At 40.8% G+C, this 18,590-nt stretch overlaps 1 protein-coding gene and 1 non-coding gene across 2 annotated transcripts; both read left to right on the top strand.

Moving 5' to 3' along the window:
• Nucleotides 1–1,391: 1,391 nt before the first annotated feature.
• On the top strand, nucleotides 1,392–18,584 carry Pm20d2 (peptidase M20 domain containing 2). Its single transcript, XM_008831836.3, has 7 exons — nucleotides 1,392–1,991; nucleotides 3,999–4,147; nucleotides 8,191–8,333; nucleotides 10,196–10,350; nucleotides 12,422–12,557; nucleotides 17,636–17,743; nucleotides 17,937–18,584. The coding sequence occupies exons 1-7, from the start codon at nucleotides 1,488–1,490 to the stop codon at nucleotides 18,089–18,091; spliced, it is 1,350 nt and encodes a 449-aa protein (XP_008830058.1). The 5' UTR covers nucleotides 1,392–1,487; the 3' UTR covers nucleotides 18,092–18,584.
• On the top strand, nucleotides 14,334–14,436 carry LOC115070157. The gene has a single exon (XR_003849357.1). It is a non-coding gene; the product is annotated as a U6 spliceosomal RNA (small nuclear RNA).
• Nucleotides 18,585–18,590: the final 6 nt, after the last annotated feature.

Here is an 18,590-nt window from a genome sequence, read left to right as displayed (position 1 = left end):
CTTAACTGCTGAACCATCTCTCCAACCCCCCACAGTGTTTTCTTAATTGTGTGTTACAGGCTTATTTCTAGTGTCCCAGAAAGGTCATTCCTGTACTGTCAGAGAAGAAGGATATATGATACATGGCATTAGGGGCTAAGGGATGAAGTGGAAAAAGTATAAAGGCTGGAGAGAAGATACACATTCGACAAATTATCAAATTTATTAAATAAATGGATTCAAGGATGCAAATTACTATGAGCGAAAAATCTATGGTGCCAGCAGTAGCACACATATATGCATGTGTGGGCATATTCCCTCAGGAAGAAGAACCCAGGATTAAGCTATCTTTCTATCACCTCCTGTGACAACTTTGTTAATTTGTAACAATGTAAATAAACAGCTACAGAAACTCTTGCTTACATTCAGAGCTTATATGCGAGAGTTTCTGTAGCTGCGAGAGTTTCTGTAGCTGTTTATTGCTGCCTGATGGGAACAAACATGGAGTCTGCTGACTTCAGCAGAGCTGCTGCTGTAAAATTCATTCAAGGTAAGTGATTTGTGACTAGACTCGTTGATGAATTCGGATGTCTGTTTACACAAGCAGTGAAGCAAACGCTAAACACACTGTCTTTCAGTTTGTGTGGATGACACTGTGCCCATTACTTACTAGCTGTGTAATCTTGGACACTTATCTGTAAAGATGAATAATCACATTAACAGCCTCATAGGCTGGGATGAGGATTAAGTGTGTTAATGCATGTAAAGCACTTGGAAGATGGCCTGGTACAGAGGAAATGCTCTGGGAATGAACACCTGTTGTTATTCTAATGTTACCTTGGCTTTCAGCCAACTCATTGAGCTAAATAATAAGTCTCATAGATGCAGGGAGGATTTCTGTCAGAAGTACAGTTTATTAAGAAAAGTGAGGGATCCAGGAATTTAGTATCAGTCTTTGCTGAGTTTCAATTAGGATGTTAGCTAAGGCAGTGTTTTCAAATTAGAATGTGACATAAGCTCTGGCATTGCCAGCATATAAACTAGCCAAGCTAGAAGGCGACAGTTCCTGTAGTTAATTTTCAAAGGTACATTTGACTTTTTACATGAATATATTATATCCTATTTAAAGTAGTTGTGACAAATTAAGAAAAGAGATGCCCAGTAAGATGAAGCTTTTAATGTGGAAAACCTGAGAATATAAACCTCCACAATGTTATTATTAGATATAACAGCAATGGCAATTTTTGGACTTTGGATCACTCTGGAGGAAAACAAAAGTATGACTTCTTGAATTTCTTTATTGGATAACTTAAAATCATTATGATGCGAACATTAGCTGTACATATGTTACTTAGTCTCAGGATCAATTAAAATTTAAAATGAAATTTGTCCCATGTTCCTTTTCCATTAAGAGCTGACACCCAATCCAGCACCCCGCCTCAGGGCGGAGCTCCGTGGGAACGCCGAGCCCGGTCGCGCGCAGGCGCAGTGGGCTGTGTGGCGGGCGAATGCAGGTCACCTCAGGTCTCGGTCTTTCGACGACCTCCCACGACCCCCACGCCATGGAGCTCCGGGAGGAGAAGCCCGCCGAGCCCGGTGCTAGCGACATTCCCGATCTGGAGATGCTGAAGCGGCGCGCGGCGGAGCGCATCGACCAGGCGGCCGAGCGCCTGGGCGCGCTAAGCCGCGCCATCTGGAGCGAGCCCGAGCTGGCCTACGAGGAGTACCGCGCGCACGGCGTGCTCACGCGCTTCTTCGAGCGCGAGCCGCCTGCCTCCTCGTGGGCCGTGCAGCCTCACTACGGGCTGCCCACAGCCTTCCGCGCAGAGTGGGCGCCGCCTGGGGCCGCGGCCGAGCCGCGCGCGCTGCAGCTGGGCTTTCTTTGCGAGTACGACGCGCTGCCCGACCTCGGCCACGCCTGTGGCCACAACCTCATTGCCGAGGTCGGGGCGGCCGCCGCGCTGGGCCTGCGGGCGGCGCTCGAGAGCGTCCCGGGGCCGCCGCCCGTGAAGGTGAGCCCGGGACCTCCGGGAGGGACGCTGCCCGGGCGGGGTTTGTAAACAGCTCTCCCCTGGGGAGATCCCGAGTTATTTTTGGTTACCTGACAGCTGCAACTTGCTGACAAGGTTGTGTGATCTCTGGAGAAACTGATTTTTGTAGGAAAACCTACAGACCCGCTTTACTGCCTCTCCCCCCCTCCCCATTTGTAGTAATCGAGGAGCTGTTCTGATCTCAGTAATTCGTGTTTGGACAGTAAATTTCAATCGTTAGAATCACCAAGTGTCTACCAGACTAGAAACAACGACAAGGCGAACAAAGCTTTACTCTATAGATGGGTTCATAATTAAGTCTTCACAATTTAAAGAAGTATTTCGATGCTTTTAAGCCGGAGACTGTCCTGCAATGTGTTTGTCTTAGGCAAGTGTAAGCTTGTTGCTCTACATTTTCAGATAATTCTTCACTGTGGGAGCTGAGAGTCAGCCATCGCTCAGGTTCAGGGGAAGGTTTTAATATGCTTCAACCCACCCTCATGTGAACAAGCCTTTTATTTTAACAGTTTCAATTTTTGTGGCATTTTCTTTTTAGCTACTTTCCCTTTTCTGTCTCTGGGGCTTTGCTTTTGCATTTGGATCGATTTTTACTTTGGGGAGGTGGGGGTATGAGACCCTGGAGAGATAAAAATGTTCCCAGCAGTCATCAAGAGCCCCATTAGGCTAAGTCAGTCAGACCAAAGAGCAGCTCAGTTTAAGAGTTTGGGTGCTTTATAACTTTTTTTTTTTAAGTCGGGCTTTGAGAAATAAACCAACTTCGAATTTCAAGTGACAGTTCTCAATAGTGTTATCTGTCCTGTCTGAAAATGGCGTTTAAGTGGATTCCCTTAGCAAGCCTTTCAGCTTGTTTCATTGTGTTCTTATACCTGATCTTGAAACTGTATTCGTTGCTTGTGGCTTATTTGTCTTTGCATTTTAAAATTGCTTGAAGAAGTTAAGCTTCAATATCAAGTAAAATGTTTATTCTGTAAAGTTCTCTTTTGTTTAATTAGGTATTTGGTGACCAATAAATCTGCCTGGTTGAACTGGTGGAATCGAATTAGTAAGTTTGTGTAATAGTTGGCGGTTTCTAACCATGGTATTAAGATTTGTTTAATGCACTTCGGTGAAGGATAATGAGTTAAGACTTTGTAAACAGGTCACTCAGTGAGGTCAGAGTTCTGACCTGAAAGCCAGGACAGCTATCTTAAGATAATCCCAACTCTGTCTGAAGTCTTGCTCTGTGACTGGGAAAGTCACTTCAGTCTATTAAAACCAGCCTTCTTGAAATGATGATGTAAATCACTCACCTACCTCACAGGGTTGTTGTGAGGGTAACAGACAAGTCACTTGCAAGTTGCTTACCAGTAAATTGCTTATGAATAATCATATACATAATTATATGCATATACTAACAGGCTTAGTCACAAAGACGCTTTAACAGATAAGTCCTAGCAAATTTTGAAGAACTAAGAAAGTAGAATTCTGTTTTTTTCATCTTTGCCAGTACTTATATAAAGTTGAGGAAAATTTTTACTATAGGACCCCTAGCACATATTTTGTACCAGATCAGTATAACAATGTAAATTAAAATTTGTGATTTTTGCCCCCTATATTTATTCCCACTGTCTAAGTGTCAGAACATGACCTCTCTGTGGACTTAAGCATAAGCAAGAAGCCCCGACTAAAGGGTCTGGAGAGATGGCTCAATGTAGTTAAGAGCAGTGGCTACTCTTACAGAGGACCTGGATTCAGTTTGTAGAACCCATGTGGTGGCTAATAACTGTCCCTGACTCCATTTCCAGGGTATCCAACACCCTCTTCTGGCCTCTATGGGCCTTATATGCATGGGTTCACATACATACATGCAGGCAAAACACTCATACACATAAAATAAAAATAAGTTGATTTTAAAAGAAAGGAAACCTAATAAATACTTTCCTGGTAGGAGTTTGCGTTGTTGTGCTCTGACATAGTATTTCCTTGTAGGTAATTGTCTTGGGAACCCCTGCAGAAGAAGATGGTGGTGGCAAAATTGATCTAATTGAAGCAGGTGCTTTTAAAAACCTTGATGTTGTTTTTATGGCCCATCCATCCCAAGAGGATGCTGCTTATCTACTGGATGTGGCTGAGCATGAGTGAGTAATCAAGTTGAAGATGACTTCTTAGTGGACAACAGACTGTAGAGAACTGTTATGTCTACATCAGAGACTAGGGCCAGTGAGATGGCTCAGTGAGTGTGATGATTTGAATGAGAATGTCCCCCATAGGTTCCAAGTATTTGGACATTTGGTCCCCAGTTGGTGGCACTATTTTTGCAGGTCTTAGAAGGAATAGCCATGCTGGAGGAAAGATGTCACTGGGGGTGGGCTTAGAGAGTTCTTAAACAGCCAGATCGCCAGTCAACCTCTGCTTCCCCATGCCTGCTTGAAGATGTTAGAACTTAGCTTCTACTCTTATCCAGCCACCTCTGCCGCCAGGCCTCCCCATCATGATGGACTTTTGCCCCTTTGGAACTGTGAGCTAAATAAATTCTTCCCTTTATAAGTTTCCTTGGTCATGGTGTTTCTATCACAGCAACAGAAAAGTAACTAATACAGTGGGTAAAGGCACTTGCCATGTGAACCTGGTCACCTGAGTTTGATCCCTAGAACCCAGTGAGAAATGACTCCACAGCATTGTCCTTTGACCTCCACAGGTGTACCTTGGCACACACATACTCTCCCATCACACACACAAATAATTTTAGAAAAAAAACTAAGACCGAGACTAAAACTCTGCATTTATGTGTTTAAAAAGTAAATTGAACTGAACCTGGTGGTGCACAACTTTAATCCCACTGTCCAGGAGGTTGAGGCAGGAGGATTTTGAGTTTGAGGCCAGCGTGGGCCACTTTGTGGTCTGGTTATTGGTCCAGTCACCAGCAGTGCTTGGCTGCTTTGGCTGTTTTCTGCAGTAGCTGGAACAGTAGGGAACCATAACAGAACCATACCTGCAGAGCAGGTGCACTCAAGAATTTTACCTCTCTGCCTCACCAGACCTTGTTTTCAGAGTGACCATTCTGACTATTGTGATATCTTTATTCCTGTCACTGGGAATTGGTACTTTGTGAGTAGAAAGACCTCACTTTGGTATGTGTTGGGGGGGTATGATTATATCTGTGCACTTCGGGAAGATATTAAGATTAGCAGTTTCTGCTAATGCTTCTGGATAGACGAGGCCTCCAAGCTGTAGGCAGGTTTTCCGGTCTATTAGGATTAGTGCCCTAGGCACTTTGTTGTTGTTGCTTTTAATATTACATACACATAGTACATTTATTAATACTCTTACACATATACATACATATCACTCTACATTATTAATAGTCACAATACTATATTTATATTTTAGCAATTAATTATTATTAATGTAGTTATATTGAGTAATAGATATAAAATCTGAATCCATTTAGTTGTGCTTCTCTGTACCTGTGTTTAGGGCTGCCCACTTGGGATTAGATAACTTCTTGGGGAACTAGCCCTGGAGAAAACTAACTCTGCCTCCCTCAGCATCTGTTGATTGGGCCCTAGGCAATTTTTCCCCAGTTTTTTGAGACAAGGTCTGGTAGCCCAGACTTGCCTAAAACTTACCATGTAGCTAAGAGCAGGCTTGAACTACTGATCCTCCTGCCTCCATTTTCCCAGTGCCGGGATTCCAAGTGTGCACCTCCATGTCCGGTTTATGTGGTGCTGGGAACTCAGACTGGAGGCATGCTAAACAAAGTCCTCTCCCATGAACTCAGACTACAGGCATGCTAGATAAGCCCTCTACCAATTGACTTAGCCAGCCCAACTTTGCTTTTTCATTTGTTGGTTCTTTTGAGACAGTCTCATGTAGCCCAGGATAGCCTCAGATTTAATAGCTAGGTAAGAAGGACCTTGAACTTTGGATGCTCTTGCCTTCCCAGTGCTGGAATTATAGGTGGATGGCACTATACCTGGTTTTATGTGGTGCTGGAGTTGAACCCAGGCCTTCTTGCATGCTAGGCTAGCATTTCACCAGGCAACCTACATCCCCAGTTCTGTCCCCCCAATCCGTGTGTGTGTGTGTGTGTGTGTGTGTGTGTGTGTGTGTGTTTTGAGACAAAAAAATCTTACTGTGTAGGCCTGACTGACTTGGTACTCACTTTGTAGACCATTTTGGCCTCAAACTCACAGAAATTGGCTTGCCTCTCCCTCCCAGGTGCTGGGATTAAAAGGCATGCACCACTCTGCCCAGATATACTGTTTAATGTTATGTATTATTAGTGTGTGTAGATACAATGGGGAGGGCATGTGTGCCATAACACACCTGTAGAGATCAGAGAACAGTTTTGTGGAGTTGGTTCTCTTCTTCCATCTTTACATAGGTTCTAGGGATCAAGCTCAGATGTCAGGCTTGCTTAGTAAGTGCTTATCCACTGAGCCATCTATCCCAACCCCAACTCCCCCTTTTTTTTCCTTTTAATTTAACAGTTTGTCTTTAAAAATTACATATCACTTAAAGTGGTATTTTAAACCAAAAAAATGGGCTTTTTGAGGCCAAAATGCTAATAATTGATATAAAGAACCATTAACATTTCTTTTCCTGTAGTTTGCTATCCTTCAGTTGTCTGTAGATTCGAACCTGGAAGACATGGTAAAGTCTTTCCCAGTGGGTTTCCTTTCCCATTACTAGTTTTGATGAAATGCTAGTGTCATGGTAATAGACAATATATGTCAAAGAAATGTACATACTAAAATCTCAGATGTATTTGGTGCTTTTTCTTATTTTTGCTGTGCTAAAGAAATGTTTGGAATCATTCAAAAAATACTGTAAGCTTTACTCCTTCTCTACTAATTAGTCAGTTAGGTTTACAATGTGACCTGAATGAGTCAGTCACGGAGCTTCATCAGTATTTAATATGGTCTGAGAATTTCACAACTTTTTCTAAAATTACATTTCAATTTAGTGTGTGTGTGTGTATAAATACATATGTGTGTACCATGGCACAAGTATGGTGGTCAGAGGACAACTTATGGAAGTCAGTTGTCATCTTCTACTCTGGGCCCCACAGATCAAACTCAGGTCATCTGCTGAGCCATCTCACCAAGCCCTTGACAAGAGAGTAACAATAATTTGTAATTTTTTTAAGATTTAATTTTTAAATTTACATGTGTATGTTTGCCTGCATGAGTTTGTATGTACCACATGCTTGCAGGTGCCATCAGAGGCCAGAAGAGGGTGTCAGAACCCCTGGAACTGGAGTTACAAGTGATTGTAAGCTGCTATGTGGATGCTGGGAATCAAACCCAGGTCCTCTGAAAGAGTAGCAAATGCTCTTAACTGCTGGGTCATCTCTTAAGTCCCAATAATTCTTAAAAATTAAAAAATATTACTGATAATAACTATTTTGTAACATTAAAGAAATTTTGGTCAGAATCAACTAATAATGCTAGGTTGTCCTATGGTAACATTGTGAGTATAATTTGATTTTCAAACATTGCCCTAATGTTACTTCCTTTTTTTTTCCTTGACTCTCCCACCTCCCCACCCCAAGAGAATTATCTGAGCCTTTTTTTGGACTTTTGATACAGAGCTATCACTGTATAGCATAAAGGGGGCAGAAACTTTTGTGATTCCTGCACCTAATACGGTGTTGTGTATTTGCTTGAGTTGTCTACTAATTTAATCTGCAAGAGGTTGAGTGAGCAGAGTCTACTTTCTCTTTAGTGGGATTTTTTTCCCCACTGTACTAGAAATGGAGCTCAGAGCCTTCCACTTACTGAGCAGGCACTCTACCACTGAACTACATCTCCGGCCTACAGTGATCACGACAGATGATTTTTCAAATCATTCCAGCTTTGGAGCTAGAGAGATGGCTCAGCTGAGTTACAGGCAATTATGAGTGCATACTGCTCTTGTCATGGATCCAGGTTTAGTTCCCAGCACCCATGTCAGGCAGCTCATAATTGCCTGTAACTCCAGCTTCAAGGATCCAATGCCCTTCTGACCACCTCTGGGCACATGACTCACCTGCACAAATCCATTCATGACATACACATACACATAATTTAAAAATATTTTTTAATTCCAGCATTGTAAATTAATTTTCTAGCTAATAGGACTTTCTTATTTTAGTGATACTGGATAAAGTAACTTCCGATGCTTTTTGATTTCCCAGTGTGACTGTGAAGTACTATGGAAAGGCATCTCATGCTGCCGCTTATCCCTGGGAAGGAGTCAATGCCTTAGATGCTGCAGTTCTTGCTTATAACAACCTCTCTCTGTTAAGACAGCAGATGAAACCAACCTGGAGAGTACATGGTATGAATGTCAAATATTTGTATAATAGATGATGCTTAGTATATTTCAGTGCAGTATAATTACTTAATATTTGATTTTTTAAATAAATTTGGGAGCTGAGGATGTAGCTCAGTTGGTAGAGTATTTGCCTGGCATGCACAATTACTTGGGGTTCAGTCCCTAGCACTGCATAAAACCGGGCATGGTGTCACACACCTGTGATTCTAGCCCTTGGAATCAGAAGTTCATGGTCATTCTCAGCCACATGTAAGTCTGAGGTCAACTGGGATACCTGAAACCCTGTCTCAGAAGAAAGTGTTATTATTAGTTTTATTTACTCCAGGACTAGTACTACCTTTAAAATTTATGTGTATTACTATAATATAAATATAGTAGCAAAGTACTATCTTCAGGGTACAAATTCCCTCCTGCCCTAATCTAGGATTACAAGCATGAACCACCACACCTGGCTATAATTTTTTTAAAAATAGTCTGTTTCCTTATGATCTAGGAAATTGTGCTTTAATCTGTATTCTTAACCTGATTTTGCTATAGATTAAAATTAATTCATAATTGTACTTTTGCCAGTTTCCCGCCTTAGTTTCTTTTCTGGTGAGGGTAGGAGGTGGTTTGAGATTGGGTCTCAGTCTGTGGTCAGGTTATCTTTGAATTCAAGCATTCTTTTGCCTCAGCCTCCTGAGTGCTAGGACTATAGGCCTGAGCTAGCTTGCTGCTTACCGTAATTTCTTTAAAAGGATACAAGTAGAAAAATGTTAATTTGAATCATATGGAATTAGTTTTGTTTGTTTGCTTGTTTTAAGACAGAGTCTCAGCCAAGGGTGGCCTTGAGTTCATGATCCTCTTGCTGTCACCTCCTCAGTGCTAGAGTCACAGACATGCACGACCACAGCTGACTGGAATTAGATTTTATATCTTTTAGGTATTACTTTGAACAGATAAGTACTCATTTTGTGCGATTTCAAACAAATGTGTTTTGATAGTTTATAGTACGTAGTGGTCTTTGTTCTGCTTTGGTTTTTATGCTTGTTTGTAGCTAGAGGCTGAGGAGCAATTTCATTAGTTTCTAATTGGTATGAAAATTATTTTCCCACAGCAAAATGTTATTTAAAATATTCAAGGGTGGAACTGGAGAGATGGTACAGTGGTTAGAGCACTGGCTGCTCTTGCAGAGGACCCAGCTTCTCTTCCCAGCACGTACATGGCAGCTAACAGCCATCCATAACTCCAGTTTTAAGGGAATCCACTGTGCCTTCTTCTGACCTCCATGGGCATTGCATGCCATGGGTGTACTTACACACATGCAGACAATACACTTACACACATAAAATAAAAATAAAATATTTTAAAAATATTCATGAGTTCTTGAAATATGAAGGTAATTGTAGAACCTCATGCTATCTTAAAAATTTTTATGTCAAAAACTAATCAAATAACACACTGTAATAAAGCCTACTGAGATGACTCCCCACTCCAGAAAGTTTTAAGATGTTGGTTTTTGCAGTTATATAATTCTGTTTCTTTATAATCTAGACTGTAACCCTTCCCTCCCTTTTTTTCTTCTCATTCTGGGGGTTAAATCCAGGAGCTCACATGTGCTAGGCAGGTGCTCTGTCTCCAGCCTCAAATTGTGATTTCTTAACATTATATAGATTCCCTAGAATATAGTACATATAGACAGTTTCTCCCTAGCTATCTGAGAAATATCACTTCTCTGTAGAAATGTTGTACAACGTGTCAAAATCTTTGGTGTATCAGTGAAGCTATTAAGTGTATATATTTTTTTTTCATCCTGGCTGCAAACCTTTTTTTTTTTAATGAATTAATCGCCAAACTTAATTCCAGTAATTTGGTTCTTTTTGTAGGTATAATAAAAAATGGTGGTGTAAAACCCAATATCATTCCCTCTTATTCTGAATTAATCTATTACTTCCGTGCACCCTCAATGAAAGAACTTCACGTTTTGACCAAAAAGGCAGAAGATTCCTTCAGAGCTGCAGCTGTGGCTACGGGGTGCACAGTAAGAACTTTCAGAGTTAATTGTTGCTCGAGTTATGTGTGGGGCTGTGGCTGTGTATGTTGTTGGATTAAAGCCCAACTTGGTTCTTTTTTCCTGTGGTGATTTTTATTGGTGGTGATGGTGGTGCTGGGATCCATCCCAGGCTAGTGAAGGCTTGAATGTGCAAAATGAGTTGGCTGAATATCTAATATGAAAGCCTTTACCTCTTATATATTTTACTCAGTGTCTGCAATAGAGAATACTACAAGTCACCTTACACAGTAACTAGAGTACTTTGAATATTGCTCTGCTAGAATCCTCGCTTTTGCAAGTTTTATCCTTCTTTTTTTTGGTGGCTAAAATTTTGGATTACTTGGTGTAGTTTTTGGCTAGGAAATGATACTTGTATAGCTTCCTGGAATGGAAGGCAGTTAAAATAGACTCAGAAGTTAGGAGATTCTGTTGATTAGAACTGTGAAGTCAGAAACATTTAAGTATGAGCCATGTATGTTGCAACATGGGATGAGTTATACATAAAACTAAACTATTGCACAGTCTGGTTGGAGAGACAGATCTTTTTCGGTTTTGTTGTTTTTAGAGAGAGACAAGATTCTTGTGCCTGTCAGTCATTCAAAACACTAACATCTCTGGGTCTCCATTGGGATGGTTTGGGGGTTTGGGATAGCGCCTAGCAAGTGCAAAGCCCAGGGTTTAGTGCCCAGTTGGTAGGGTAGACGGAGAGGGTTTTGTGGAAGACTGCAGACCTGAATTGAGCTTTGAAGGATTATTCTACTTTCAGATATATGAAGGACAGCAAGGTCTCAGACAGGCAATATGGTTGGAAAAGCAAGAATGTAGAAGCTCATGTTAGGTTGTTGTGAATAGATAAATACATGGATATGTATAGGAGCAAGGACATATGGTCCTGGGCCCTGTGCAAACATAGGTATAAATTTTAGTGTACAAGTGTAAAGCTTCCTCAATGCAGCAAGTACAAAACTAGCACTTACTCCCTTGTAACTATACATAATTTAAATATTTATAGATTACATACTTGAATATTATCATTACCCAATATCTCAGAGTTTATAGTATTCCATTAGCTAGGGTTTAGGGGCTGGAGAGATGACTCAGTCAGTAAAGCGCTTGCAAAGGACCTGAGTTTGATCTCCAGATCTCACATTAAAAAAGCCAGATGTGCTGGGCATGGTGGCACATGCCTTTAATTACAGCACTCGGGGCAGGCAAATCTTTGTGAGATTGAGGTCTACATAGATTGTGGTCTACATAGATGTTCCAGACCAGCAGGGGCTACAGGGGGATCCTGTCTTAAAAAAAAAAAAAAAAAAAAAAAAAGCCAGATGTGGTTGTAATCCCAATGCTGGGGAGGCAGAGATAGGCAGATCCCTGGGGCTCCTGGCCAGTCAGCCAACCCTATTTGGTGAGCTCCTGGTAAAAGGTAATATGAGAGACTTGTCTCTGAAAACAAGATGAAGGGGCTCCTGAGGCTGATTTATAAGATCTGGTTAGGTTACCATTGTTCATACCTTAGATGTTCCCGAGAATTAGCAGAAATATGATCTCTGCTTTTTGATGGCTATTTTCCTTATTGAAAAAAAAAAAAAACTGTGGTGCTGGAAAGATGGCTCAGGGGTTAAGAGCACTGGCTGCTCTTGCAGAAGACTCAGGTTTGATTCCTAGCACCCGTATGGCAGCTATCAACATCTATAACTCCAGTTCTAGGGGAATCCAACATCCTTTTCTGACCTCCGTGGGCATTACACGACACGGGTGCTCTTACACACATGCAGGCAATATAGCCATATACATAAAAAATATAATAAATATTTTTACAAAAAAGAAAACAAAAACTGTAAATGCACTTACCTAGTCATGTATAAACTTCTACATGTTCTTACTCCTAAATCAGTAGAAGAGGACCATCATCCTGCCCCACTAAAGTATTCTCTAAGGGCTATTCTTGTATCCTTTTTTAGGTGACTGATGGTACTTGGTGGTCAGTGTTGAGCTTGGTGACATTGACTGGTGTGATCTGTGTAACATAAAGCTTTGTTTTATAATTTTTTATTAGGTAGAAATTGAAAGTGGAGCACATGATTATTACAATGTTCTTCCCAATAAGACCCTGTGGAATGCTTATATGGAGAATGGGAAAAAGCTGGGGATAGAATTCATTTCAGAAGATGCAATGTTGAGTGGCCCTTCAGGTAATTAGATTATCACTTATTGAGCTGTTTGAGGAAGAGAAATGCCAACTTTGTTTAAATGGTTTTAGAGATAAGGAGGGACTGCTGGTGTCTTGTCTGCATGTTTGTGTGTATGTGTGTGTGTTTTGAGACAGGGTCTCCCAGAACCTGGAGTGAGACCTGGACTGTCCTCAAACTCTGTATAGTTGATCATGAGCTTGGACTTGATCCTCCTGCCCCCACTTCCCAAGTGCTGGGATTACAGGTACAAACTACCATATCTGGTTTATAGGGTGTGAGGGATCACATTTAGGACTTTATGTATGCTAGGCAAGTACTCTACCAACTGAGCTACATCCCCAACCTTGATGATATTTTTAATGATAGTCTTACACGCTGAATGATTAGGGAGAAGATGTGAATGTTCAGTGACTGTAAAATGTCATGTTATCAATCATTGTTTTTAGAAATAGTCAACCTACTAGAAATATTAAAATAATCCTTTTTTTCCCTTATGGTGCCGAGGATCAAACTCAAAACCTTAGGCGTGCTAGGCTAGTATCTGCCACTGAACTGTAGCCCTAGTGTTTACTTCTAATAAGCAGGTTATTAAGTACTTAGTTATCTGGTACATTTTAGAGTCTAAGGAGCAGCAGATACTAGAATTTAATCCTATTTGAGATTTATTTATTGAGACAAGATCTTGCTGTGTGGCTAGACTGGTGATCCTCCTGCCTGAGTCTCTTGAGTGCTGGGATTACCACATCTGGCTTATATGGAATTATGTTACTTGTTTTAAATTTGTATTTATTAGTGTGTGTGTGTGTGTGTGTGTGTGTGTGTGTGTGTGTGTGTATGGAGGTCTGAGGATAACTATAGAATCTGTTCTCCTTCCACTTTTATGTAGATTCCAGGGATCAAGTGCCTTTACTTACTGAGTCATTGTGCTAGTCCTTATTTGGGGTTATTTTAGATTCTTTCTTCTTTTAAACTCATTATTAATAACATTTGAAAGCTAGAAATGTGTTTCCTGAATATAATGGATATAATGGAAGGTGTTGATGAAGTAAATCCTGGAGGATTTGGTGATGAAAGTGGGTTAAATCAGTGTCATTCACTGAAATAAGAACTTCAAGAGAAACAACATTTTGGAATTATGTGGGCTGTAATAAATTATTAGCATGTTAAGTTTGAGGTACTTTTAGGATTTCTAGGTGGAGCTATTCAGTAGCCTGTTGGTCAGGGGCCCCCAAGACATCTGATTTTGCTGATGTGAGAGGTGATTGAAAACACTGCTATTTATGTGGTTGTCTAAATTCATAGGAGAAGACAAAGATGAAGCATTTTGGAGATAAGCAAAGTAAGGAGACAGTGGTCAGAGAAAGCTAGATACTCAGGAGACAGGGAAGTCATGAAAGCCAAGACAGTAGAGAATTCTGGAAAGGAAAGAGGAATAATAGATATTATAGAAAGAATAGGTATGGTGTGGTTCCTTGAGTCACTTAGAAATTTGCTGTTGGTCTGAAAGGAAATAGTGAAGGCTGGTGAACCAGAAGCAAGATCTTCTCTACCCACTGCACTGACGGGTGAGACAATAAATAGCCAAGAAAGATACTTTTTTTTTTTTTTTTTTTTTTAAGAAAGTTAGCTTTACAGGAGAACAGACAGAGTGAATGCAAATATAGGATTTTAAAAAGAAATCCTTGAGAAAAGTCGATACAGCTGAGTTTAGGAAGGAGGACTGGAATTCAGAGACACTTCAAGAATGGTGGTGGAAAGCTGGAGGATTAAAAGAGAGTGCTTGTTTTCACCACACATAAACTAAAATTAGAATGATACAGAGAAGATTAGCATAGAGTTTATAAGGATACATGCAAATTATGAGGCTTTCCCTATTTTTAAGTAAACCTGGGCAATTCTGAACAAAATCAGAAATACTTATGTACATGTACACACATTTTTGAGACAGGGTCTCATGTAGCCCAGGCTGACCTTGAACTTGTTATATTTTTAAAAAATATTATTTATTTATTTATTTATTTATTTATTTATTTATTTATTTGTCTTTTTGAGACAGGGTCTTCCTTGCAGCCCCAACTGGCCTGGAGCTCACTGTGTAGACCAGACCTGCCTCTGCTTCCCGAGTGCTAGAATTAAAGGTGTGCACCACCACACCCAGCTCTATTTTCATTTTATGTGTGTGAGTGTTTTGCCTGCATGTGTGTAAATGCACCCATGTTGTGCAATACTCACAGGGGTCAGAAGAGGGCATTAGAGCCCCTGGAACTGGAGTTAGGACTGTCGTTAGCTGCCATGTGAGTACTGGGAATCAAACCCAGGTCCTCTGCAAGAGCAGCCAGTGCTCTTAACTGCTGAACAATCTCTCCAGCCTGAACTTATTAACTGAGGATGACCTGCCTTCATCTCCCAAGTATCAGGATTATAGGCACCACCCTCTTTGGTTTATGTAGTGCTGGGGATCAAACCTAGGACTTCACACAAGTATTTTACCAAGCTATATGATCAGCCCAGTGAATTATATCAATATTCTGGTTTAATACAGTGTTACAGTTTTGTAAGATATGACCATTGGGAGACATAGGATAAAGGGTATATGGACTCTCTTATAACTTTCAAGTAAAAGAACAAATAGCAATGGGTAGAGGCAGAAACCAACTGAGGAAGTTGAGGCGGTCAGCTGGAGTTCTCAGTGGAGCTTTCTCTCCATTACTGAGCTCTCCTTCCTGTGGATGAACTTGCAGCTTCTCTTTCTACTTTCATGTCATGGGAAAAACAGTAGTAACCTCTGTTGGAAATGGTTCACCTTTAGCTGTTCTCAGGGGCATAGTGTTTTCACTCGTGCGCTTTTGCTATTCTCTTCCCTCCCTGTCACAGAGTTAGGGGAGCCAGCCCATCCTCAGACAGGGGGCTTAGGAGGACACTTTGAGACAAACATACTTAGTTCTGAAATAAGGTCGGGGGCAACCCCTGTTCTAGACCCAGCTTCTCAGTGAACTCAAACAACACATGACAATTTATCAATATAATGTACCTCTACAGAGTATCTAGTGAACATTATCAGAAGCATTATGTTTTGCAGCACTCTAAATCAAAGACCTTGCTCTACCTTTACCTTATAACTTATAGTTGTGACGAATTTAATAGAAGATTTGGTTTCTTCCTGTATAAAATAAGAAGTGTTTAACATGTAAATGAGAAAACCAGGCATTGGCATAGTGGTGCACAACTATAATCTTAGTGCTCAGGAAGCTGAGGTAGGAGATCACACTCTCAAGGCCATCCTGGACTATAGATCAAGACCATGTCTCAGCAACCAAATATACAAACTAAAATGTCAGTGAGAATGTGTATGAAACCTGTAGAGTTGTTTGGAAACTGGGGATTCTGGGCATTAGTTGCTGTTGGCTTCATGTTGTGCTTTCAGTCCCTTACTATTTACTCCCGTGCAGTCTAACTCTGCCTGGCACAGTGTTTGACATATTAGTAAGCTTTTAGTAAATAACCATTGAATGAATATACAGCTTTGTCTTTATTATGATTTATTCAACAAATGTTAGTATCAGTCATGTTTCAAGAAAGAGATGTAACAATTTAAAATACTAGTTCTTGTCTAATCTAGTTGGTAGGATGTGCATTAGCTAAATAATTCAATAAATTATAAGGTAAAACTGAAAAGTGATATTATCATCATATAATACTGTAAGAGCCTCTGGCTGGAGAAATTTGACCTTACTAGGGATATGAGATAAAGCTTACCTAGGGAATGATGCTTAACATAGTGTCTGAAAGGGTATAAGGAGTTAAGTAGGTAAAAAGGGAGCAGCAAGATTGGGGATGTAGCTCAGTTGGTAAAGTGCTTGCCTAGCATCCATGAAGCCCTGGGTTCATTCAACACCCAGTGCTGCATAAACTAGGCAAAGTAGCACGTACCTGTAAGTAATCCCAGTGTTTGGGAGATAGAAGCAGGGTGGTCAGAGGTTCAGGATCATCCTTGGCTACTTAAGGAGTCTGAGGCCAGGCTGGGCCAAATGAGACCTTATCTCAACCAAAGAAGTAAGGGAGGTGGAGAGAGGGAGGGAAGGAGGGGGGAGGGAAGGAGGGAGGGAGGGAATTGAAAAAAAAATCAGCATATGGAGGAGGTCCTGTGATGGGTCAGAGTATGGTGAATGTCCAGAGCAATTGATTGTAGGTGATCAGGTTAGAAAGGTGGATGGTATGAGACCATGTTAAGATTGAAAAAATATTGGCAAATAGAATAGATTCTACTGGACAAATTAGGAGACTGTTCCTTTAATTCAGGTAGAGGCAGTGAGAGCACAGACCAAGGCCAGGCATTGGTGATGAGAAAAGCATTATGATTCTGGGGTATTTGGGCGGTGGTGTTGATAGATGGAGTGGAACAGAAGGTCATAAATTTGGCTTGGGCTTTGTTAAGTTTGATTTACCTTGAAGACATCCACAAAGAAGTGTCAGATTGACAATCAGATGTGTAAGTACAAAGCTTAGAAGAAACTTAAGACTACATTGAATTGGTAATATTTTTTTTTTCATCTTTTTTGAGACAGGGTCTCCCAGTACCCTCAGCTGGCCCAGAACTCACAGAGATCTCTCTGCCTCTGCCTCCCAAGTGCTGGGATTAAAGGAGTGTGCCACCGTGCCCAGCTGAATTGGTAGAAATTTTAAGCAGTAAATACAAACAAAATCCTGGGGAAGAATACCATGTGAGAAAAGGAAAGGACCTGGAATTGAGTCTCAAGAAATCAATTTTCACAGTCAGATAGAGGGGTATGTAGCCCCAAGACAGAGGAGGAGCCATTAGAATTCTTAGTGGTGTGCTAGTGGGGATAGCTTTGCGGTTGGAAAAGCGGGGGTGCTGGGGATCCCTTTGTGAGAGCAACTCAGCCATGATGGAAATGGGAATGGGGATAGGATGAGCACCAGCAGACAACTCTCCAGGAGGCTGGCCCCCTATGCCTGTCCCGACAGACCACAGATCTCCAAGGACAGGATTCTAGTTATAACTTCATCATTCAGAAATATTTAACCAAATATCATTTTCTTCCTTTGTGTGTTCTAAGGATCTACTGATTTTGGAAATGTTACTTTTGTGATTCCTGGAATTCATCCATATTTTTACATTGGAACTGATGCCTTGAATCATACTGAACAGTACACAGAAGCTGCAGGTGAGCATGAGACATAGGTTTTGGGCACGTGTTCTCTCTGTCTTCCTGCTAGTAGCTGTTCTTTATCCTCCTGTTCTTCTAACATGGCCTCAGAAAATACTCTATTGTGGTCATCAGTTGGAGAGTTTAGATACTGAGAGGTAACCTGAGGAATTAATAAATTAACTTTAAATTTATTTTCTCTACCTTTTAGGATCACAAGAAGCTCAGTTCTACACTCTGCGCACAGCCAAAGCTCTGGCAATGACTGCACTGGACATCATTTTTAAGCCAGAGTTGCTGAAAAGAGTCAGAGAGGACTTTAAAACGAAACTTCAGGAAGAACAGTTTTTAAATACAGTACAATAAGAGGAGGAAAGGAGCTGCCTAGGAAACATTAAGAAGTCTCTTTTTTCCTTCTCTTTAACTTTTTCAGATGAAAGAGCGTGTGCTTGTTTTTCGGTCTTAAGGGAATGAAATTTTTCCTACCTGATAACTGAGGACAGGACAGAATGTAGCGAAGAAGCACTATATCATGTTTAGACATGATGAAGGTTGTGATATTTCAGAGTTGGTATGTGATGCCATTTCTTAAGCTGGATGACATGATTTCATAATATCATATCTTGTAAATACGTATGTTGTATATTTCTAGAGGTCCCACATTTCAAACCTTGAATTGACACTCAGGAAAATAAGTTTTGTGATACGGAATGGTAAATGTGTTCTCAGAAGTTTCTAAATTCAGGGAAAGTATCTGAGTATCTGACTGTATTTGTTTTCATTTAGAAAAAACTCAGAAGTATGCTTGTAGGAGACAACTAGAATCTCTGGTACAAAGAATAGGCTTTCCTTTTACCGTTTAAAG

This window comes from Nannospalax galili, unplaced genomic scaffold (assembly GCF_000622305.1).
Source record: "Nannospalax galili isolate Female #2095 unplaced genomic scaffold, S.galili_v1.0 scaffold375, whole genome shotgun sequence".
Taxonomy (NCBI): domain Eukaryota; kingdom Metazoa; phylum Chordata; class Mammalia; order Rodentia; family Spalacidae; genus Nannospalax; species Nannospalax galili.
This window is presented reverse-complemented; position numbering and strand designations above follow the sequence as displayed.